Source organism: Rhinoraja longicauda, chromosome 35 (assembly GCF_053455715.1).
Source record: "Rhinoraja longicauda isolate Sanriku21f chromosome 35, sRhiLon1.1, whole genome shotgun sequence".
Classification (NCBI taxonomy): Eukaryota; Metazoa; Chordata; class Chondrichthyes; order Rajiformes; family Arhynchobatidae; genus Rhinoraja; species Rhinoraja longicauda.
The window spans coordinates 15503586-15528179 of NC_135987.1; the positions used below are offsets into that span (position 1 = coordinate 15503586).

General features: G+C 39.5%; 1 protein-coding gene across 1 annotated transcript in view; it reads right to left on the bottom strand.

Moving 5' to 3' along the window:
• Positions 1–24594, bottom strand: part of micu1 (mitochondrial calcium uptake 1) — a 76712-nt gene that overhangs the window by 35393 nt on the left and 16725 nt on the right. The window contains exons 4-6 of the mRNA XM_078428272.1: positions 10512–10665; positions 6888–7050; positions 4195–4238 (exon numbers count right to left, since the gene is read on the bottom strand). Coding sequence (XP_078284398.1) covers positions 4195–4238; positions 6888–7050; positions 10512–10665 — 361 coding nt within the window. The remainder of the gene's footprint in view (positions 1–4194; positions 4239–6887; positions 7051–10511; positions 10666–24594) is intronic.

The following is a 24594-nucleotide window of genomic DNA, read 5'->3' on the forward strand; positions in this document are numbered from 1 at the left end:
CTGGTTAAACGTGTAGGAAAATAACTGCAGATGCTGGTTCAAATCGAAGGTAGACAAAAAGTGCTGGAGTAACTCAGCGGGTCAGGCAGCATCTCTGGAAAGAATGAATGGGTGACGTTTCGGGTCGAGACCTTTCTTCAGAAGAAGGGTCGCGACCCGAAACATCACCCATTCCTTCCCCATTGAGATGCTGCCTGACCCGCTGAGTTACTCCAGCATTTTGTGATCTGGTTAAATGTTGAGTATGTTCCCTGTTAACCAAATCAAATTCAGTACATCTCCCCCACTGAATCCAATCACTGCATCTCCTTTCCTAGTTACAAACGCAAAGTACAATGAAATATTTGGCTATCTTGGTGTGCACATTCTAACATGCCTTACTTAACTAGATATTTCTGAAGGATTTAATTGTCACAGAAGCATACACAATCTTTTAAGGAGAATCTACTTCAAGTTCTGATCTATTTTACTGCAACAATGATTTGCATGTGCCTTTCCCAGTAGCCACCACCAAGAATTTACCAATTATTTAGCACGTCCCATGACCACTTTAAAATAAAATCAATTCTAGATGAGACTGAATGCTTTTCTCTAAGTCTGGTATTTTTTTAATATGCAGAACAGGCAATCAGTAATAGGTGCTAAAGGAAGAGAAAAATAATATCTGAAAAATTCAGGAAGAGAGAGAAAAACATAAATGCTGAAGTGAGATGCTGGACTAGCAGTTTCTAGAGGCTCTTTTCTTCATAATTTCAGATACGCATTGCCTCCTATCTATTCCTGCCCTTCTTCACAGATGGTACCAGATTAGCTTTTTTTCCCCCGCCACTTAAAAATTTTTCTCCTGCAATATTTTATTTTTGTACTTTTGCACAGAAATTGGGTTCACTCAAAGACTATCGTGACAAAATCTGTGAGGTTTCTCTGCTATTCTGAGCTTAGGTTGCTTGCAAACTCTGAGCAGCAATTCCAGATTTCTCTTAATTCATATTTATTCATATTCATATTTATTCTTCTGGTTGAAACAAAATCCACAGTTTCCCTCATCCTCTCTATGCCCAGCAATAACTGAGTGCAGTTTGCCATGAAATCCCAGAGTGAAGCTAAGGGTAAATTGAATAAAGAGCTTGACAGCTACTCTATACAATTACAGACAGAGCTTCTAACATCAACCAACATAGAAAAGAAATAGATCTCTGGTTACTGCAACACCATTTCATCGTGTTTCAAAGGGGTTTGTACCCATTGTGCTTAACCCCTCAAGTACTCTCTGTTCGACTTGGAATTACAATTTATGGCTGACCCAGAACAACAATGACTGCTTAGTCCCCAGGGCAACATCTTTTGGCCAACCATACTTGGATCAATTGATGTCTTACGTTACAGCTGTTTCGTTGGGGTAAAAAAAGTGATACTCCCATACGTAAAAAAATGGCCATTGATGATCTGTGTAATAAAAGGTGATTTTCATGCGATGTAATACATTTCTATGCACAAGAAACTTACTTGCATTCTCCATAACCAGCGACTTTAGTCAAATCCTCCCAAAACACCTCCAAGTCCCAATTTTCCATTTTGTTTGATAGAAAATTTGACGTAACAGTCCCTATTGTTCAATTATTTTGTAAGTGCCGAGCCATTTGCAACAAACGCAGGTAATTACTATTCACATTGAAAGAAAATTTAAGAGCGGCACAAAATAAAAAATACAATTCAATTTGAGTGATCAGTCTTTCCTGGTGTCTCAGGCACTTGCAGTAAAGCATGCAAGGATGTTCCAATCAGAGAAACAAGCGAGGTCCTGCAGAGGAAAGCACAGCAAAGGCTGAAGTGCATACTGGTTAATGCACATGCTCGCACGCCTCATACCTGCCAGAAATCCTGATGAGGGAGTGTGATGAAGAAGGGAAAAAAAATGGGTGCCCAGTTACATCACAATATAGAGTACACTACATTAAATGAATACAAGCAACCGAGCCGGAAGACAATAGGAACAGTTAATGGATACATCAACAGAAGACAACAAAACCAGTCTGAATGGTTAGTCTTCCATTTTAGTTGGCATTAGCAATGTTAAATATACAAGGAGTTGCAAAATGTTGAATGCATCACCATACAGCAAAAGATCTTCGTGTTAGAATGCGCACAACATTTGCCAACATAATTCCAAATAAAAATGAGTCACCTGCAATATTCCTGACGAGAGGTTTTCACAATAGAACACCTGCAGAAATGACCCAGTGACAGTGAGCTATATTTTAGATTTATCGTTTTTTTTACAATACTCCATTGAATGCTGTACAGTCAAACAGACTGTATTGCATCCACAGGCAACTGTAACATGGCTGTGGTATGCCTGTTGATAAGCAACAGCCATATGGAAACTGGAACATCTCTGAACAAGACAAAACACCCACAGTGAAAGAATGAAATATCTGTAGAAAGTAAAATAAGCTGTGGTAAAACAATACATCTGCACAGAACAAAAGCTGCTATAGTTATACCTGTAGACAGCGACAACAAAACTTTAATTTTATAAAATTCCCAAAATACAATGTGAATAATGTCAGTCACGATGCCATTTATTTTAATAGAGAAAAAATACTTAACATTAAAGAAAGAATCAGCAGTTGCACATCAACATTGCAAGAACATTCAGCTAAAAAGAATATGAAAGTGAAGGGACTTGTATTCCCCATAACATGTCATCAGGGAGAGAAACAGATTGCTCAACGTTTATCCAATGTGTGGACCATATAAATGGCCCCAAGTTCCATTCTAAGTCTACTTTGCATTGTCTGGTACTACTTGGCTATTGCGGATGTTATTTGGGGTCTCAATCATTTGATTTGTAGAGGATAATTTATCCAAGGTTTCTTGCCAGATTCCCTGCAAGAATGATTTCTAGTTTGCAAGAACAATTCTGACACTGCAGTCGATGTCCTTTTGGTTGAACTATCTACCCATGCATAAATAATCTGCAGGCTAGATGAACACAAATTCAACATTGGCAACAAGATCTAGAGACCTGCAGTTCTAGAAGTTTCCCATCTCTAACATTGACCATTTAGAATAGTTGTTTGCAATATTTTTCAGGTGATCCAGTTTACCAAATGATCAATTTGCGCAACCAAATAATAACACCAACCTCTTAATTCTGTGGTTTGGCATTTACTGAACAGCAGTTCTCCAGGGTGTGGATTTGCATTTATTTAAAGCACCAAACATAGTGATCCATATTTTAAACATCCTATATCCCATCTGAGGGCTGCAGACCCCACTTTGAAAACCACTGAGTTAGAGTGCACTTGGAATGCAAACGGCTGCCTGATACCCAGGAAACTACAGTTTGGCAAAGAGTCTTCAAGACAGGCAGGAGAAAGTTGCTGGCAATAGAAACTGATTTTCTTGGCAGTCTTTTCATGCATTTGTCCCAGCATTGGTGAGTAACCAATCAAGAAATTTATTCCAATAACAAATCTACATTCTTGGAGTAGAGTTGGGCAGAGAATAACATGATATTTGATCTCAACACAAAATGATACCCTACTTATGCACCCACTGAGCCACCTTATGCAGTCACTGGTTTAGACACAGTCAAATCTCAGCAGGCGAAACAACATGTCAGCACCTTTCAGAACATCAATGTGATTATGGATAAATGTGGAAAATATTTGATTTTATTCTTTATGCGATTATACTGAGCTGCAATTTCATATCTTTCACCACCTCCAATTGGCTTTGGGCAGTTTCAATCAGTCATGAAGTTGGGTTGTAAGAAGATACGATTGGTGAAAAATGTGCCAGCAGACTTTCCCCGGTATCTGCCAGAGCATAACATTTGATATCATGAATATTGCAGAAGGGGGTGGGGTTATGTTAGTGCTGTACAACATGAGTAATGTCTGTTACAGAATGTGGAGGAAATTTAACCACTGGAAAAAAATGTTATGTGAAACACACAGAAAACATATTAACAACCTTGCCAACAAGTTTAACTGATCACTGGGAGATTTCATCTTGTGTATACTGTACACAGATCTTGCACAAGATATTGCTGGTGAATTGAACATATAACACACATTTACCACTGCAATATGTGGTTAGTGCTGTGCCATAGAGCTGTTATTGTTAACATTTTCCACCACTGTCTGGTAACAACTGCCTCGTACAAGCCAGCATGATGTTACTAACCTTCCCATCACATCGTTTCACAATGAACTGGTCCAGACCCATATCTGTAAAGGAGAGACACAATGTTATAATTAAATATCACAATGAAATCCTCTTAATGCTTTGCTTGGCAGTGGCTTTTTATTCAGATGTCAGACAAAGCATATCACAATTAACTCCCTTCGAGATAATTTAATTCCGATTGAAAATTTCTTCCAACATGTTTCAATTTTTAAGAAACACTTTCAAAAGCAAAAAAATCTGCAACAATTCCAAGTCAGCTTGTTTGTCAGGATATGTCAGAATGTAGAATGCTAGAAGATCTCTCAGGCATTGATCATGTCATGTTTGATGATACATTGCCACTTGCTGCACTTTATCTGTTTCTGCTATGAATTTCAAAACTAAATAATCCAAACGTTAAGCAAACTGAAGTCCCAAGCTTTATTTTTTTTGCAACTCAGCATCTGCAGATCCTTGTTTATCCCAAGCTTTACTATTGCTTCAGGGAGTGATGACAAACAGCAGCCCTGTCTCAGAAGAATGGCATGCGATAAGATGTGGACAGCAGAAGCTTCCAAGCTAGGAATGGAACAAATCAGAGGAAATGCAAGTAAGGACAATCAATGTTCTGGTGAAAATACAGAGTAAAGAACAGGGTGAGTAGCCAAAGCAATAGAGCAAAAATGTTTTCAAAAGTTGACAATGCTTAAGTGAAGCTTGAATACAGCTCCACAACCAGAGATCATGTTTTGGTAAATGCTTTTACAACTGGAAAATTACACATACAAATGTCATCCTTTATCATCTAAAGAATGAAACAGTTATCAGTTTACTGACAATCCCATTGTGCCCGAGTGCTGCTATTACCACAGCCAGGAAGCTACTTCTCAAGCCCAACCTAAATACACAATAGAAGATAGGCACAAAAAGCTGGAGTAACTCAGCATGTCTGGAAAAGTCTCTGGAGAAAAGGAATAGATGACGTTTCAGGTCGAGACCCTTCTTCAGACCACAATACCTCTCACAATATACAATTCAATAAACAATATCTTCCCCCATGCTAAAGTCACAGTTCCAGTAAAACTGATGTTTGTGTCAATGGTGCATCAAAAAGAAGCTTCAATATCAGCAATGAAATCTGGACAAAAATCAGACATTTGTTACATAATAACTAAAATAAAGATGGTTGATATATAACCGACCGAAAAATCACTTTGTCCAATTGCGTTTACGTGTCCATTAAAAAAAAGTAAAAATCAAATAATTGTACTGTTAATGATTGTGGTAAATAGTTGCAAAATATGGCATTGTAACATGACATGGAGGGAAAATATAGTGACTGCTCAGTTAATATCCGACTTAATATAGGCAGAATTAAAATCAAAATAGAAATTGACCCATTATAGGAATTAAATAAATGGTGCTCATGAACAAAACCTTCATTGATAATGATCAGTACACTTACAAGCAAAGTTTATTTAGCCCTACTTATTATTTCTTCAAGAAACAATTCCATGTACAACCTTGTGTAAGAAGGAACTGCAGAATCTGGATTAAACCGAATATAGACACAAAAAGCTCGAGTAACTCAGCGGTACAGGCAGCATCTCTGGAGAGAAGGAATGGGTGACGTTTCGGGTCAAGACCCTTCTTCAGACGTCTGAAGAAGGGTTTCGACCCGAAGAGTCACCCATTCCTTCTCTCCAGAGATGCTGCCTGTCCCGTTGAGTTACTCCAGCTTTTTGTGTCTATCTTCATGCATAACCTTCATTAGGTCTTCCTCTGCTGGAATTAAAGGCAGTCTATCATGGCAAGCATAAGAACATTACTTATCTGCAAATTACTGCTCCAAGTTATTAACTTGAAATAATAGAGTAGATCTCTAATTTAAATCTGATTTTCCATGGCAGAGCAATAACATTTTCCATTTCATTATACTGGATTAAATAATTAGAATATTACTTTCTCTTGTGCAAGGGGATTATTTTCAACAGCATTTTGTTGAAATTGACTAAATCATTACACTGCAGAAGGAAATATTTATTATTCCCCTCATACATACCCCCAAAGTACCCAAATTAAAGCCAGCATGGATTTAATATGCTTTTTAAATAGCGTGAAGTATAACAGCAATCTTAGATTTAACTATTTAAGACGTGCTTAATCTTTAGAGCAGGAAGGAACTACTGATGCAGGTTTAAACCAAAGATAGACAATAAAAGTGGTAGTAACTCAGCGGGTCAAACAGCATCTCGGAGAAAAGGAATAGGTGACGTTTGTTCAGAAGGGTCACGACCCAAAACGTCACCTATTTCTTTTCTCAAGAGATGCTGCCTGACCCGTTGAGTTACTCCAGCTTTTTGTGTCTATCTTTGTGCTTAATCTTTCAATGGGCAGAGGCAATAAGTGAAACAGCCAGCACTGGTTATTTGGCCATAGATCCTATGGAGAGAGAGAGACATGTCTACCTTATCCATATGACCGTTCCAATAGCTAACAGTTTCTCCCTTCCTTTGTTCTCATCCCGTAGCTGATCCACTCAACAACCATCGTTTCTTACATTAGCTCAAATATTAATGTCAAAATTGGAATTCATTCTCGGGCATCTTCATTCGAATTCATTCTTGGGGATCTTCAAATTGGACTACATTTCCATTCAATTCATGAGCTTTTAGATAAACGTTAACCGAAATGCAATTTTTCCCACTCACTCTCTGGCTGCTTTTCATTTGGTGTTATCGACCGTACAAAATCTTGGGGTGTCATGAGCACTTCGGAATCTCCATTCTCGCTGATGATCTTCAATGTTGCAAAGTATCGGAATATCTTATCTGGAGTAGAGTAAGCTCGAATTCGGTTCTCATATTCCATGACCTAAGAAAAAATAAAAAATGAATTCTATCAAAAGTTGCCAGCTCTGCCAACTGTCCTTTGCCTCGGAGAAAGTCGTCTTATTTGTACCCAAAATGTAAAGCAATGACGGCAAAATATTTAATCACTGATTCGAAGGCAGGACTATGAAAATTAACGCAAAATGTCTTGAATGTTAAGTGACAAAAAAATGTTAGATTTTACATTGTTAGCTTTTTGCAGTACTGCAGACACACATCAATATTTGTGACATATCGTTTTGTTGGCAAAATCAAGCATTAATCCAATTATTTTTTTATATATAAATTACATATCATTTCACACACCAAAGCAAAGGAGAGAAATCCAGCATTTATTACTGAATCTGATGGATTAGCCACACTTCAAATTGCCAGTTTATAAAAGTCATTCCCTGCTGACTTCTGCAAACATCAACCGTACATTTATAGTCAGTCTTCGACATGCAAACCTTTGTGTATCAACAGTAATTAATTTGTAAGGGGGCTTTATTCATTTAAAGGAAGAGTCTGTAACCAGAAAGAACATGAACCAGAAAGAATGCCAGTGATCAACAAGAATAGCACATTGCATACGGCATTCAAAGTCTGACTTGTTCTGAGGAAATTCTTAAAAGTTGTTCCAGCTGACTTTGTAATTTGACTATGTATTCTACAAGCGAGGACAGAATACAAATTTCTTTTGAAAAATAAAATTTGAAAATGATGATAAAAGACAATGATCTATTATCCAATTTTCTCCCAACTCCCACTGCAACTTTAAGAAACAACCTCCATACTTTTAAATTTAAGAGTAAAGATAAATATTTAAATTATTTTCGAAATCAACTCTAGCACTTTTCATCATGAATTTAAGAGGTCTCAGAAAATGATGGTGGTTTATAAAATATTTTGACAGGTTGAATAGAGAAAAAGCTGTATCCTCTAATCAGCATGCCAGTAACAGTCAACAACTCGGTTAAAAGAAAAATATAATCTTCCTTTGCATTGAATGCTACGTTACTAAGCTCAGGGAACTGAGTCTTTGTGCACCCCTTTGCAACTGGATCCTCAACTTCATCAACAGAACACAATGAATTGGCAACAACACTTCCTCCTCGATAAACATCAGCACAAGGGAACCTCAAGGCTGTGTGTTTAGTTCCCTGCTCTACTCATTCGATACCCAGCACTGCGTAGACGGACACTGTTCCAATGCCATCTTTAAATTCGCTGACGACACCACCGTTGTTGGATGAATTACGGTTAATGAGTCAGTGTATAGGAGGAAGATCGATCATCTGACAGAGGCCACAGCCTCAAATATACAGCCAGCATCATCAACCACACCACCCTGGCCGTGTGCTCATTTCACTCCTGCTATTGAGAAGGTGGTATCCGAGTCAGAAAACTGTAATATCCAGGTTCAGAAACAGCTTCTTCTCAACAACCATCAGGCTATTGAACATTACGGACTCCAACTAAACCGCTTTGATCGCCCTCGGGACTCACAGCTTTGTTTTTGTACTTTATGACTTTTTCAAATATTACTGAACATCCTTTTGTTGTTTATTATGGATGTATACAGAGTACCATGTTTACATATGTGTTGTGCTGCTGCCAGTAGGAATTTCATTGTTCCATTTCAGGACATATGACAATGGAACACTCTTGACTTAACTCTTTGAAGTTAGTAGGGATAATTTAAAGCGATGTGTTGGTTACCTAATAATTATGGCTATACAAGGGTCAAAATCTACACCCAATTGACCTCAATAAACGTGAGATTCAGTCTTCACTTTTCTTTTCAGACAGCCCTTTCAGGTCAAGGATGATTTTCTTGTCCCACAGTTGAGCGTCTGAGGTGACTGATGAGGCCAGTGTGGGACCGCAATCTCTGCCACTGTGAGAGAGGAAGTGTTTGATGGAGCAGGCAGCTGAACAGTTTGGGAGATAGTACAGTATATTGCTTCTGCATTATGCAGAGCTTTGGCTTGCGAATGGAGGGACGTATTCTCCTGAACTTGCCATTCCGAATCTCTTGCTCTATCCTTACTTGGAGTGGCCCTGGACCAGAGAGAAGGAATTGATGGGAATCTCGGTGTTTCCAAGGATGTTTTAAGAATATCCATGAATTGTTACCAAGGTCCACCTCTACGTTTTTTTTAGGTCAACAAAAAACATGTGCAGTGGTTGGTGACACTGCTCCCTGTATTTCTCTTTGGATTGCACTGCAGAAAATATCACATCCATTGTGTCCTTCAATGGACAGAATCTGCACTACTATTTTGGAAGCAACTCTTCTGCCCTGGTCTCGCAAGTGATGGACGGAGTTTAAAATCTCTAAGCAAGTTTTGAATAACAAAGGATTAATTTTATGTATCACTCAGAATGAAAAAAATGTAAAGGAAAATTAATTTTGAAAAAGCCACTAAACTACAAAGATGTGCAACATGATTTAATAAACAATCTACCAACAGATGGCTGCACATAAAAATGCCCAACTGCAACCTTAGAATTTTCTGCATTTGATTAATGTAGGAAAAGCCGTCATCTTTAATGTAGTCTGCCCTAACAACTGACACAAATCACCATAAAAGGTGATCTGGCAGAGCTTGCTAGATTTACACTATATTAAAATAACGAAAGCAGTTTTCAAATCTGAACGTCACTTCACAATGCAATTTTGTGTTGACCTTTAACTAGTATTGTCATTAATGAGGGAAATCAATAATAATTCATTTCTAAAGTACAAAGCAAGCAAAGATATATTACAGCTATGAATAAGAGCAATATTAATAACAACCAATTAAGAAAACAAAATATAATACACACATTGTTTCTTCTGAACGGTTTTTATCAGGTGTTAATACAGATGATAGCATCAATTCAACATGATATTGTCAAATCTAATTTCTTCAATTGCTTGCTGTTAAAATGCAAGTAAAGCATTATCTTGGAGGTTCAAAGATAAAACATCCAAAAGTGCAAACTCCACCCCATGAAATAAAATAGCCAATGTTCATCACTGGTGGGCCACTCTAATAACTAATACCACCAAGGACACATGGGATCCACATCCCCTTTGATGTCTTGCTTTCACACCTTACGCTTCCTTATCTCTGTGTCTCCCTCTCCATGGACTCTTGACCTGAAATGTCACCCATTGCCTCTATCCAGTGATGCTGCCTGTCCCGCTGAGTTGCTCCAGCATTTTGTGTCCATTCACCAAGGACAAATGCAGGCTTGTGAAAGCATGGCAGCATTTGTGTCTGAGTCAGCAAACAGATTCAATTGTGATGCTTTCTACCAATAACTCAATAACCATGACTGGACTCAAGTATGAAGAAGAACCATTCTTGCAATTTCAAAATACTTGATATTAACATATACCTCTTACATATAACGATGTAATTTCTAGGCTACTGTGAATTTTCCAGCAATGACTATTAAAAAAATTAGACGTACCTTCCGATCTCTGAATCCTTGTCGCTTCTTTTTCTCATTTTGACCGTCTTCTTCCTGGGCCTTCACAGCCTCTTCGCCATCTTTTCCCTCCTCTACCCTAGACAAGCCATTTCTGGGAACTTGTTTTACTGAAGCAGCTCCATCTGCATGTGCTCTGTCAAGGAAAAGCAAAGAGAAAGTGTTACGATATTATTTGGCATTTACCATATTGGTAACTAGCTTTTTTGGATTGGCAACTGTAAAAGAACATTCTAAAGTTGTTTAATTTTTTTAAGTTTCCCGAAAGCATTCACAATTTTGGGCTTTTTAACAAATTTATCACTGATCAAGATTATCTATCTGGCTACCATAAATTAAAAAAAAGTATTGTAAAAATCCCCAAATTTCTACCAAACCCAGAAGCTAAAGGCTCCTCCTGTAACCCAATTAACAGGAGCAATTTTAACATGAGTGTAACAGAATTTGGAATCAAACAATCAAAGTGTAAAGCCTTTATCAGCTTCAAAATTTAACCATGATATCCTTCTCTGTGCCTTTCATATCCTTCTACATACTTCTACATGGACCTCCATTCTTTTGCTCCAACAGCAATAGGCACATACCCTTCTGCAGCCTTGGCCCCAGTTCAATATAAATCCCTATTTTCAATCCAAAGTGCTAGACATCTTTCTTAATTTGTCATTACAAAACACAATCTAATCCATCATAATAAATTTGCTTCACAGTGAAATATTGCTTTCTAATATTAAATCCATCTACATTGTAATCTATCACTTGATGACAAACTTTGTATCAACAGAAGCAAGAACTTTTGGAAAATTCATTTCTCGTTTCAAAATGAAAAAAATCACCCAGAGCAGCTCTGTACTGGTCTGGAAGGAAGAGGCGTGGCGATCTCAGGCTTCTCCCTGCAGCACACCATTGCCTTGAGAAGAGGCACTGGTGGTCTCAGGCTTATCCTGTTGGCTCAGCTTTGAGGTTTGTAGAGGCGGCTTTGGCAATCTGTTGATTATCCTGTCGGCTCAGTCTTTGCCTGTGTGTGGGCGCAGTCCCTCATTGTCGGTGGGCAGGAAGAGGCACTGGCATCCCAGGATTGCCTCGAGCACTCAGTCTTAGCCTCAGTGGAGGCATGGCTGTCTTGGGCTTCTTCCTGGTACCTCAGTCTTGACCACATGGTGGCGCTGGTAGTCTCAGGTTTGTCCCAGTAACTCAGTCTTCCTTGAACCAGCGACAGGGGAACACAGCTAGCAGGGGGGCGCCCTACTTGCTCTCACTACCTCCCTCTTCCCCTTTCTTTTCGGGTTCTCCCCTCACCCTCACCCTCTCCCTTCCCTTTTCTGGGCTTTATAGGGAGTAGATTGACAAGGTTCAGGTAGAAATAAAAAGAATATCAGCTAATTGGACCCAGCTGTTACCAATGATGCTGGGGTTGACCTCTCCTGGGCTGTCAGCCAGTGATAGGGATCAGAACGGCATCCAAGGAAGGGGGTGCTGTCACACCTGATATATGCACCTGCAGCATTCAGAAGCACGATTCAAACTAGAAAAGGGTTTGAGGAATATGAGGACAGGGTTCCTTTCATTGCAGCAACATTTTTAGGAAATTCAATAAAAGGTGTTCAAAAATTTATCAGCTGGAATTAGATTTAAATTATTTTTACATAGAGGTGATAGTCCAAGAATCATGGAGTTATTCAGCACGGAAACAAGCTCTTTGGCCCAACGAGTCCATGCCGACCAAGGTGTCTTTCTGAGCTAGTCCCATTTTCTTTAATTTGTTGCATATTCCTCTAAAACCTTTCTTACCCATGTACCGCCCGGTGCAACTCGGCTGCGGGACTTAACACCGCCTGGTGCGGCTCGGCTGCGGGACTTTTCACCGCTGGTGCGGCTCGGCTGCGGGACTTAACACCGCCCGGTGCGGCTCGGCTGCGGGACTTTTCACCGCTGGTGCGGCTCGGCTGCGGGACTTAGCTGCGCAAGGCTTGGTCGCGGGCCTTTCATCGCCCGGTTCGGCCGCGAGACGTTTCAGCGCCCGGTGCGGGGACTGTGCGGGTCGGTCGGGGACGAGCTGTCTGTCCGTGGGCGTGGGGAAGAGAGGGGAAGTTTTGTTGCCTCCATCACAGTGAGGGGGTGTTTGGAGTCACTGTGATGGACGTTTGTGTTGGGGTTATGTGTCTTGTGTTCTTTTTTTTTTCTATGACTGCTATGTAGTTTCGTTCGGTACTTCGGTACCGAACGACAAATAAAGCTCTGTTATACCTGTTATACATGTCGAAATATCTATTACACATTATAATTAGACCCATTTCTGCCATTTACCCTCGCAGATCATTCCATATACCGATCAACCTCTGTGGAAAAACCTGCCTGTCGGGTCCTCTTTATATCTTTCCCCTCTAATCTTAAAATTATGCCTTCTGATTTTGGACTTCCCTACCCTGGTAAAAAAAAGTTGCCTGTACATGATGACAAGAGGCAAGATGTGAAAGCAGTGCTCAAGAGAGCTCAAAGAGAAATGGACAATGGTTAAAAAAAACACTAAGTGGGAGGGACAGTGGGATAAAGCAAAGTGGACAGCTTTTTCCAAGGGCCAGGGCAGGAAAGTTGAGTGACAGGTACTTAAATTGGTAGATTCCATTAGATCATTTGGTGAATCAATGCTCAAGTGTCTGTTTCGCCTGGACTTTCTGTTTGGAGTTGTCTAGTTACTGTTGGACCCATACAGAATAAATCATCGCCATTTAAGATTATGCCACGCAAAACAAAATACTATAATTCCATAATTTTGTGCACAAAAAGATACATCTTCACCACAAATAAAATCACTGGAAAGTGTCTTGTCCAGTTTCACACCAGCATAGTTAACTCAGTCTCACATTCAGTAACAAGCAAAGGTTAGATGACAGTAGAAATCAATTATTAAGTGAAAGACTGAATCATGGAAATTGTGATACAAAAACAAGGAAGATACAGTAGCTGTACGGAAATCCTCATCTCTTCCTGGTTCTTTCTAATTAGGTATTATTGTATTCATAAATGTACAACTCTCTTTTTAGAAGTGGTGCACGGGGTCATGCTGAGTCACAACGCTGGAGATCTGGGTACAACCCCGACCTTCAATGTGGTCTGTGTGTATTTGCACGTATTTCCTGTGTTCCCCAATGTGCCCCTGAGAAAGATTCAAACGAAAAATGTTGAACACAATTTCTTTAACTTCCCTAAACTGAAAGCAGTATTTTTTCAACAATTTGGTACATAGAATTAAGTTATTTGTAATGCTGCAACGTGCTATGAGGGCGTATAAGCAAAAGTAGTTTATTTTTTCAGCTTAAAAGAACATACAAATGTAAATTACAGAAGTACAGTGAATAGCAGCCCCTTTTGACTTCCTATTAGACCTGCAAATAGCTGAAGTATTGCAACCACTATGCAATGAGAAAATGGAGAAGGTCTTCTGTTAAAGCAATGAGATGAATGATAATTTCATTTGTTTCTGACAGTATTGTGTAAGAGCGGGTTTTATTATAATTGACAGCATGGTATCACTAAATTACAATAGTAATCTTTAGGTTTTTTTTAAACATGTCTAGTTTTCTTTGCCATTTAACAAGTGATAGAAGCAAACTGCTTGAGGAACTCAGTGCGTCAGTCAGCGTCGATTAAAGGAAATGATGAGATGTTTCGGTACAGGACCCTTCTTCAAGATCTTACTCATATCTTGATCTTTCTAGCTGACACTTATCCAGTCCCTTTCACCCTACATGCAGTCATATCACAAACTCTCCACCTGATCCTCTTGAAGAAGAGCCCCAACCCAAATCGTCATCTGTTCAATTTTCTCCAAAGATGTTTCTTTTTGTTCAAGACTCTAACATCTGTAGTCTCTTGTGTCTAACCTGAAAAAAATCCCATTATAGGTGCATGAAATCCTATCTTGATTATTTTTCAAAGACCTAACAGCAGCAAAATCTTTTTTTGTTAGCTGGGAGAAAACCTAAATAAAATGTTTTCAATTAATATTTTAGAAGATTACTATTTATTACCAAATACAAGAATACAAATGCATCATCTACTGAACAAGACAAAATTGTACACAGATGTAAACTACATAAGTCATGTTTCCCAATGAAAAGTCTTATATAATCTTTCAGTGGACTAGATGGAATCAATCATAATAGTATGGATAAATATAGACAGTGAATGATTCTGGAAAATATTACTTCTGTAAACTGATGCCCTGTTCCAACTTCTAACATCTGTGAGACATCAAGAACTTTGCCATCATACGAGAAACATTTGCAGGCTTTTTATCAACAAGATAGAAATTATAATTGCAACATTTCCAAGTTGGAAAACTTTTTTGGGTCTGTAATACTTTTTTAGTGGGAAGGTTTTGAGAACAAACAAGTAACAAATAGCAAATTGACGGTGGGTAGGAAGCAATTACGTTGAATCATCCTGGATTTGGGCAACAGCTGAAATTAATCACCCATGGTGCACAGCAGCATTAACCAACTTTGGATATAAATTAAGATGAAATTGCCGTACCCAAGAGTTGTCCATAAAGTGGAATGGGCAGCGAGTGAAACTTGGCTTCACAAATTAGATCCGAGGGGATCTGTTACCCTGCCACAGATTATCCTTTTGACAACTCACTGCAGTTAGAATACTTTAACTGTCTCTGATAGTCAAAGACATCTAAAAATTATACAAATCTGCAAACCTTTTTAGCGGAATTAAAAAGGAATTTAGTTTAAAGCTTAATAAAATAAATATGTCACATATATGCATGGATCTTTTTACTCACGGTGACAAAACTCATTCAAGTGCTGGGAGTGGAGTCATGATTCTTACTGTAGTTAACTCTGGTCTAAAAATGAAGGGACAAATGTTTTTTTGCATGCAGTGTGTCTCTTCAGTATATCGGTGTTCTGCCATTGAACTCGATGGAGAATCCAACAGTGAACGAGGAAGTCAAATACAGTAGCAAGTAATCTCCAACTTCTCTCATTTCAAAGTACAGATATGGATTTCTTAAATGAGTCAAGCATTAATCTCAGATACTCTACACTCAATATACAGATACCCAACAGTCAAAGCAGAACAGACATGTATGGGAATAGTAGAGAAACAAAGTAAAAATAGGGTTTAGAACTAGAGAATTTCAATTTCTCAATTATCAACTGTAATTGGCATGGCATAAGAATCAGAAGGCGCAAAATTTTTGATATATGTCCTGGAGAACCTTTTGATGTAGTTCGCATAATTGGACCAGATAGGAATGTGTGCCTTAGTCCATGTCTTGAGAAATGTACCAGTCAGGTGGGGGGAGTATTAATGGAGATAATGGAGCATTTTGGAGATAGTGACCACAACTCTATATTTCATAATGTTTGTCAGAAAACATAGGGATGGACCAGGAATTAACGGTCTTAATTTGGGGGCGGGCCAATTTCATCAGAGTGGGACAGGACCTGGCAGAAGTAAACTGGGAGCATCTATTTGTGCAGCAGAAAGCATTCAAAGGAAAAACAGCGAGAGTTCAAGGCCAATGTGTTCCTGTGAGGATGAGTCCAAACGGTGACAAGTACAGGGAACTCTGGATATGGGGGAAATATTGAGGATTGAACAAAGAGGAAAAAAAGGAAGCATTTGGTAGGTATAGAGAAGTAAAGATGGGGAAGGCCTATTAAGAATGCAAAAAGTGTAGCAAATGGCATCCAAGGAAAGGTGGCAAATTGTATCCAAAATTAAGTTGGCAATTGGAGACTGGTGGTGATGATGGAGGACTGATTTCTGATGGGATTCCTGCAACTAGAGATGATCCATAGGAATCGATGCTGGGACCCTTGCAGTTAGCAACAAACATGAATGATTGACATGTTGGGCCTAATGGCCTATTTCCATGCTGTGTGACTCAACATATTTCTCGTGGTCTAGCCTCCACAACCTTAGTTGTAAATAACTGGCCCTTTATCTTTAAACTATGGCCCCTTATTCGGGAATCTACCCAAGGTGAAAACATCTCAACCTCTACCCTGTAAGGCCTTTGGGATCATGCATGTTTTAATTGGATCACCTTTTAGTTTAGTTATACAGCACGGAAACAGGCCCTTAGGCCCACCGAGTCCGCACCGACCAGCGATCCCCGCACATTAAAACTATCCTACACACACCAGAGACAATTTCCACATACACCAAGCCAATTAACCTGCATACCTGTATGTCTTTGGATTGTGGGAGGAAACCGAAGATCTCAGAGAAAACTCACGCAGTCACGGGGAGAACGTGCAAACTCCGTAGAGATAGCACCCGGTCAGGATCGAACCCGGGTCTCCGGCGCTGCAAATGCTGTAAGGCAGCAACTCTACCGCTGCGCCACCGTGGCCGGTGTACAAAGAATACTTTGTTTTCTAAACTCTAAAGTATACAGACCCAATTTATTTAGCATCTCTCTCTCTCCGGGGGACAATCCTCTAATCCTAGAAAGTAATCTGGTAAATCGCCTTTGGACTGCTTCCAATACACCTTATCCTTGCACAGGTAAGGGGACGAAAGCTATGTACAGTCGTCCAAGTGTGGCCTCGCCAGCACCATGTACACTTGCAACAAAACTTTTATATTTCTGCACTCCATCCCCATTGCAATAAAGACCAATAGGCCACTTGATTTCTTCGCTACTTGTTGCACCTGCTTGGTACATTTTTGTGATTCATGCACAAGTTACCCAGATCTCACGCTATACTTACTTCACTCATTTGAAGTCTCTTTCCATTCATATAATAATTTGCCTTTTGAATCTTTTGAAGTACATGATCACTCATATGAATAACCACAAACTCAAGAATGAGTCATTAAAAAAGGTTGACCCATTTGTCTTGTTAATGTCGTTGCATAATAAACACCACACCCCTCTCAAACCGATGATCTCCACCACTTGCAAGGATAAATGTAAATAATACCCCTTCCAAATTCCTATCTAAATCACACACCATCCCAACCTGGACATATACACACTTCTTTCTTCATTACTATGGGCCAACCTTTGGGAATTTCACATACCAGGAAAGTAGCACTTCAAGAAAGCAGTTTGTCACAAATAAACTGGAATTTACAAGGTTAATAAAAATATACAAGAACTGAATTAAAGACAGAAATGCTGTTAAAGCTCAGCAGTAAAGCAGCAGTCATGGAGAGAGAAATAGAGTTAAGTTTGAATCTAAAGTATTCAAAGTCAAACAGCATTGAAAAACGGAGATGAATAGTTCATGTTAAATCTTCCCTCAGAGCAGGACTGTTCTGAAAATCTGGGAAGGCTGGTTATTTGAAATTGTATGACTTCAACATGAGGCCGTAAAGCTTGAGGTGTTGATCCTCAAGGTGCTGAGGCCATCAACAATGAAGTATAATCCTCGAGCTTGGATTATACTTTGTTGGAAAATCTAAAGGCCAACAACAGAGAGAGCAGAGTGTAAGTGGCATGAGGAATTCAAGTGATAGGCAGCCAGAAGCTCAGTCATCCAGGCAGAATGATCATCGTGAACCTCGTCGACCGTATCCGTTGTTCTGGGTGTGGGCTCCTATATTTAGACCTGGTTGATAAACTCAAACTAAAAAAATTAGAAAGTTACTCCACAAAGTATTTGATTGGACAACTAAGACAACAGAAAAACTAGACTGAAAAAAAGAATAATTTAGCTTTACAACTTAAGAACATGGCCTGATATTTGGGTGGGTTTAGTTTTGCTCCATATGAGCAAATTACAATTCAGCTCAGTTCTAAACTCACAATTTGATAAATGCAGTTAATGAACTGGAGAAAATGAACAAGACCACAATTCAACGTTTTGTGAGAAATGAAGCATAGAATGTGCGACAGAGCCTTTCTGTTAACAGGCTGGACTAAGAATTACAAGTTGATAAATGCTGCAAAATTATTATTGGATTTTACTTTAGTTAATTTGTGCTTCTATTGTGTCCACCTATCTGGCATTAAATTGACACGCTTCTCAGATAAATGACGCATTTTGAGCGGATAATGAATATTGTAAATTATATTTCTGAACACTGAAAATGTTTTAAAAAATCAAGGCAGCAACCTTCCAGAAAGAATGAGCATATAACTTGAATAATGGTGCATCAAATAATTCAAATTCCTTAGTTTAAAAAAAATGAGAAAGGCAAAGAAATACTTCACTCCCTCGTGGGTCTCCTGTGATATGACATTTTTACAAGCCAGAAAGGCTCCAATGTACTCTTTAATTTACTGAAAATTTGTTGTTCTAAAATCCCAATATATTATATTTATCCAACATTGTGGTAGTTCCTGTACTTCTAAGTCACTTCACCCAGAAGGAACAGGAATACAAGCCTAAATGTAATGGATGGTGAATCAATGACCCGAACTAAGCATCGCAATGCTGCATGATAATGCTTCACCATAGCAGTGACCCCAAGATGCTGCCTGACCTGCTGAGTTACTCCAGCATTTTGTGTCTACCTTCAATCGTGAACCATCACTTACACTTCACACTAATATACGTCTGCATGCATGCCTTCCGAAAACAATGAACACTGCATAGACAGATAATACATTTATATGAAAGATCAACATAAAATGCTGGAGTCACTCAGTGGGACGTGCAGCATCTCTGGAGTGAAGGAATGGGTGAAGTTTCTTCAAGTCTGACCCAAAACATTACTCATTCCTTCTCTTCAGAGATGCTGCCTGTCCTGCTGAGTTGCTCCAGCATTTTGTGTCTATCTTCAGTATAAACCAGCATCTGCAGTTCCTTCTAATACATTTACACGATCATATGCAATCATAGATTTAACCATGTCTCAGAATTTCTAATTCTCTGATCCCTAGGACGGTGGACTGCTGTACGAGGACAGAGTGCGTTGACTGGATATTTATGGGCCAGGTTGACCAGAAGGCTCTGGAGCCCCAGTCACTGAATACATTTAGGAAGGAGATGCAAAGCCTTCACTTTACAGAAGCTACCAAGGGGTCTGGGGAAGAGCAGGTCAACTTTACTGACAGAGGATTACTCACAATCAAAATGATTAATGGACTACTCCTGCTTCTATTTTTCAATGTTCTGTTCTTCTGAAGCGCATCTGCAGGATTGTCCAGTCACACCTCTGACAATTTTCAGTTCCATCCTTTTTGTCATCTGAGCCAGCTACCTACCTTTGAGTCCTCAGGACCTTTCCTGAACATGCTTCTGATCCTCACTATAATTTCTGGCCCCAAACACCTCTACAAAAAAATTCCAAAGACACAATTGACTGATGCAGAAAGTGCCAGAATACCCATACTCCCACCTGATGTACAAATGAGAACCATCCACTCTGGTTCCTCTTCTTCTCCCCGTTCTCCCCTTCAGGTTGGGCTTCACCAGACTTAGCTCGATATAAGGCAGCAAATGCAGTAGCAGGTCAGAGATGTTACATGGAAATATCCCATGATTAAGTGAAGAATGGCACATTCACGGGGAAGAGCGAAGCAATGATGTGGCTCACAAAGCAACCAGATATATTGTCCAACTATAATATTTTGCATCATTTATTTCACTGTACAGACTGAGCATTCAGCTTTGCTGTTGGATGCCAGCTGATTAAACACATACAATTATGCCAAATGTCATCTTGCATAAAAGCTGCAAGAAGTGCTGATAGTAACTGTGAACCATTACCAGAGACTAACTATTCTGACAAAAGTCAACATTCAAAACATAACTTTTTTTTAAAATAACTTCTCGGGATGGTGAGGGTCTCATCAGTAACACCATTTTGTTCTCTTCCTTTATTTATCAGAATCCAGGCATCACTGGCATGGCCAGCATTTATCGTCCATCACTAATCACACTTGATATTGTAGTGCAGACCCAACTTCGTGGACAGTGGTTCTGATGAAGTCCTACTGGTGAAGATGATCTCAAACTGCTATTGGACAGGCAGTGCTAGGATTTAGACTCAGTGATGAAGAAGCAACAGCAATATATTTTCAGGCTAGGAAGATGTGTCACTTGGAAGGAATCATTCAGGGGGCATTGTACCCATGCACCTGAAATATCTGCCCCTTCTTGGTGCGATAGTTGCAAGATTGGGAAGTGCTATCAATGCAACCTAGGTGAGTAATTACAGTGCATTCTGTAGAGGTTATGGGTGAACACCTTGTTTAGGACATTCATGTTACAGTAATTCGCCCTTGTGGAATTCACAAATTACTACCCCAAAATCCAAGATAAATAAAATTTGTCTTGAGGAACTTATTGGAACGAGGGGTTGTGGAGAGAATTGAATAAATGTACAGAAAATGTAAAATAAACTAAAAATGTAGTCCATTTTAAACTCTCACTTTTTGATAAATGCACAGATCAAGTGACTTTTTCAGAACCACAACATTCATTTTGTTGTCCAGTCATTTATTTCTTCCCAAGAGCATTCAATATTATATATTCTCAAAATGTCTGAAACAAAACCAAGTCCCCCCTCAATAATGAAGTAGAGTTTCAAAGTCTACAGAGAGACTTGGGCCTTTTGGAAGGGTGGGCTGAAAGATGGCAGATGGAGTTTAATGCTGATAAGTGTGAGGTGCTGCATTTTGGTAGGACAAATCAAAATAAGACGTACAGGGTAAATGGTAGGGAATTGAGGAATGCAGTGGAACAGAGGGATCTGGGAATAACTGTGCATTGTTCCCTGAAGGTGGAATCTCATGTGGATAGGGTGGTGAAGAAGGCGTTTGGTATGCTTGCCTTTATAAATCAGAGCATCGAATATAGAAGTTGGGATGTAATGTTAAAATTGTACAGGGCATTGGTGAGGCCGAATCTGGAGTACGGTGTGCAGTTCTGGTCGCCAAATTATAGGAAGGATGTCGACAAAATGGAGAGGGTACAGAGGAGATTTACTAGAATGTTGCCTGGGTTTCAGCACTTAAGCTACAGAGAGAGGTTGAACAGGTTGGGTCTTTATTCTTTGGAGCGTAGAAGGTTGAGGGGGGACTTGATAGAGGTTTTTTAAATTTTAAGAGGGACGGACAGAGTTGACGTGGGTAGGCTTTTCCCCTTGAGAGTGGGGAAGATTCAACAAGGGGACATAACTTTAGAATTGAGGGACAAAAGTTTAGGGGTAACATGAGGGGTAATTTCTGTACTCAGAGGGTGGTGGCTGTATGGAATGGGCTTCCGGTGGAAGTGGTGGAGGCAGGCTCGATTTTATTATTTAAGAGTAAATTGGATAGGTATATGGATGAGAGGGGATTGGAGGGTTATGGTCTGAGAGCAGGTAGATGAGACTAGGTCAGAGAAAGTGGTCGGCGTGGACTGGTAGGGCCGAACGGGTCTGTTTCCGTGCTGTAGTTGTTATATGGTTAATTTTAAATGTTTAAATTATTTGTCATGACTTATATCATTAAACTATCTTACTTATATTTGAGGAACAAGCAACTACAGATACAGGAATCATGAGTGAAAAACAAACTGCTGGGGTAACTCAGCAGGACAGGCAGCATCTGGGGAGTAAAATGGACAGGTTCCAGACACCTTCAGTCCATAAAAGACCCAACCCAAAACTATGTTTTTTTCAACTCACTCCACAGATGCTGCCTGACCCACTGAGTTCTTCCAGCAGCTCATGTTTTACTTACTTATGTTTAATCTGTGTTTAAAAGTGTACTTTTCCCATTCAAACAGGAAGACAGGAAGGTGATGAGCATCTATTGTCACATGCGTCTCTAAACACTGCTGCTGGCCACTTTGGAGATTGTCCTGTCAGTTTCCAAAGCTATTTTCTCGAGTGGGGATCGCCCCAACTGGCTGTGAACCAACAGCTGCAGTACCCATCATTAGTGTTGAGAGAAAATCGTCCAGTAGGAACACAGTTCTGCTTACAAATTGGGATGCCGTGAGAAGTTGGATTTTGCATTATGGACTGATTTATTGGTACGTAAACCCTCCATATCGTGCACTGTGTCATGGAGATGAAGAGAAAAACCATTTCGGAAGGAAGGCCTCTGATGAAGCTGCAGAAAATGGCTTGCCCTGTGGAACCATTGCAATGATATACTGAGGTTGGAATAAATTACCTCCAGCAACCACGATCATCTTCCTTCGTGCAAGATACGACTAGATCACTAAAGTATTTACTCTGTGCCCATTCAATTCAGTTTTACCAGGACTGCTTAATATCACGGCAGACATTTTCATATCAACTGTGCAAATTAGCTCTTTGGTTTATGTTTGGAACAAGGTTGTGACGAGGTCTCAAACCACGAGCTATTGAAGCTCAACTGTGGATTATTGAGCCAGTTATCAGTGAGCAAGGAATGTATGGCAGCACTGCCAATGATACTTTCATCACTTTGCTGATGGTTGAGAATATAGCTAATGGGTTGTAATTAAGCAAATGGGATTTATTCTGCTTTTTGGGACAGGATATACCTGGGCAAATTTCCACAAGACTCAGTGGATGTCAGTGTTATAATTTGGATTGGCTAACCACTAGAATGAGGAAATAATTCAATCCTCGCTGAAATTAAAATCAATATGCACAATCTAGAACAGCTGAGCCAGCCATCTCCACATCCAAGTATCGATCCTAGACTGAACTGCAGTCTTGTCACATAACGCAGCAGTGACTGATTGACTACAGCAGCTGAAACAAGTAAACCTGAGCCACAACCCTTCGTGTGTACCATTCCTATTCTTGACCCGCTGAGTTACTCCAGCATTTTGTGAATAAATTCCTATTCTTGCTGTGAACTTCAACAAGAATATTCCAAAGAGTCACTGACCTCTGGGTGAACAAATTTCTATTCATCTCAATCCTGAATGCCCAATCCCTTATTTTGAAACTGTGACTGACTCCTGATTCTAGACAACACAGTTGAGGGAAACACAGTGCCCACATCCACCTCACCAAATCCACTAAAAATTATCTGCCTTGCAATTATATAATTTTTCATTCTTCTGGCAGGGATTGGCCTTAACACCTTAAGCTTTCCTCATTTGCTAAACCCGTTATCCTTGGAATCAATCTTTTTGAACATCTGCTAACTTTGATGTCTTCAATCGAATCATTAATACTGATCATGAACAACTGCAGCCTTGGCATCAATCATTGGAACATTCACTAGTTTCAACCTCCTAAATCAAAATGTAATAATTTATTAGTCATAGAGTAAGATAGCATGGAAACAGGCCCTTTAGCTCAACCATGCCACCCCAAATGCCCCATCTAAACTAGTCCCACCTACCCAAGTTTGGCCCACATCCCTCTGAACCTTTCCTATCCATTTACCTGTCCAAATGTCTGCTAAATGTTTTTATAACACCTGCCTATAGTACCTTGCTATCTGCTATTCAATCGTCAATATACAGAAAAAATGGAATCCGGATCAAAGGAAACAAAAATGAGAGACCGAAGCAGTGGTGTTTCTAACTTAAACATGCACCAACAGCACGTGTTGACAAAAGCAAAAATCCCTACAAGGAGTGAAAACCTGATATAAACACAAAATGTGAGTAATATTCAAAAGGTCAGAGAATCCAGGTTAACATTGCACTCACTGGTCCTTCTTTGGGCTGCAATGTATATCTCTTTCAACAAATCATTCAGAACCAGTATTATTTCTTTCTATTGTGCTATATGTAAATTTCTAAAGTGATTCATAAGGAGGCTATTCAATTTATTTCTATAGAGGAACATTTACATGACCCAAACAAAACACCCAAAAATGAGTCCTGCATTTTCAGAAGCATTTTTTTGATAAATTGTTGAGCCAAAGTCCAAGTGTTTAGGTGAACTGATCAGATATAGTGTCACACGGGAAGAACAGGAAATCCTGTGACAAAGACAACTGTCATTGAAAAGTGACAGATTGACCAATCATTCGTTCATTTACTGCTTATGAGCTCTGCAGAAGTTGGTTGCTGCATTTCCCTTTTATGCCTATTTAATTGTCTATTAAACACAACATACGTGAACATTTCCATTAGTAAGTGGTTCTCATTTACTACCTACAATAAGTCTATTGCGATGACACTTCAACCATTTAGCGAACATAAGCAGA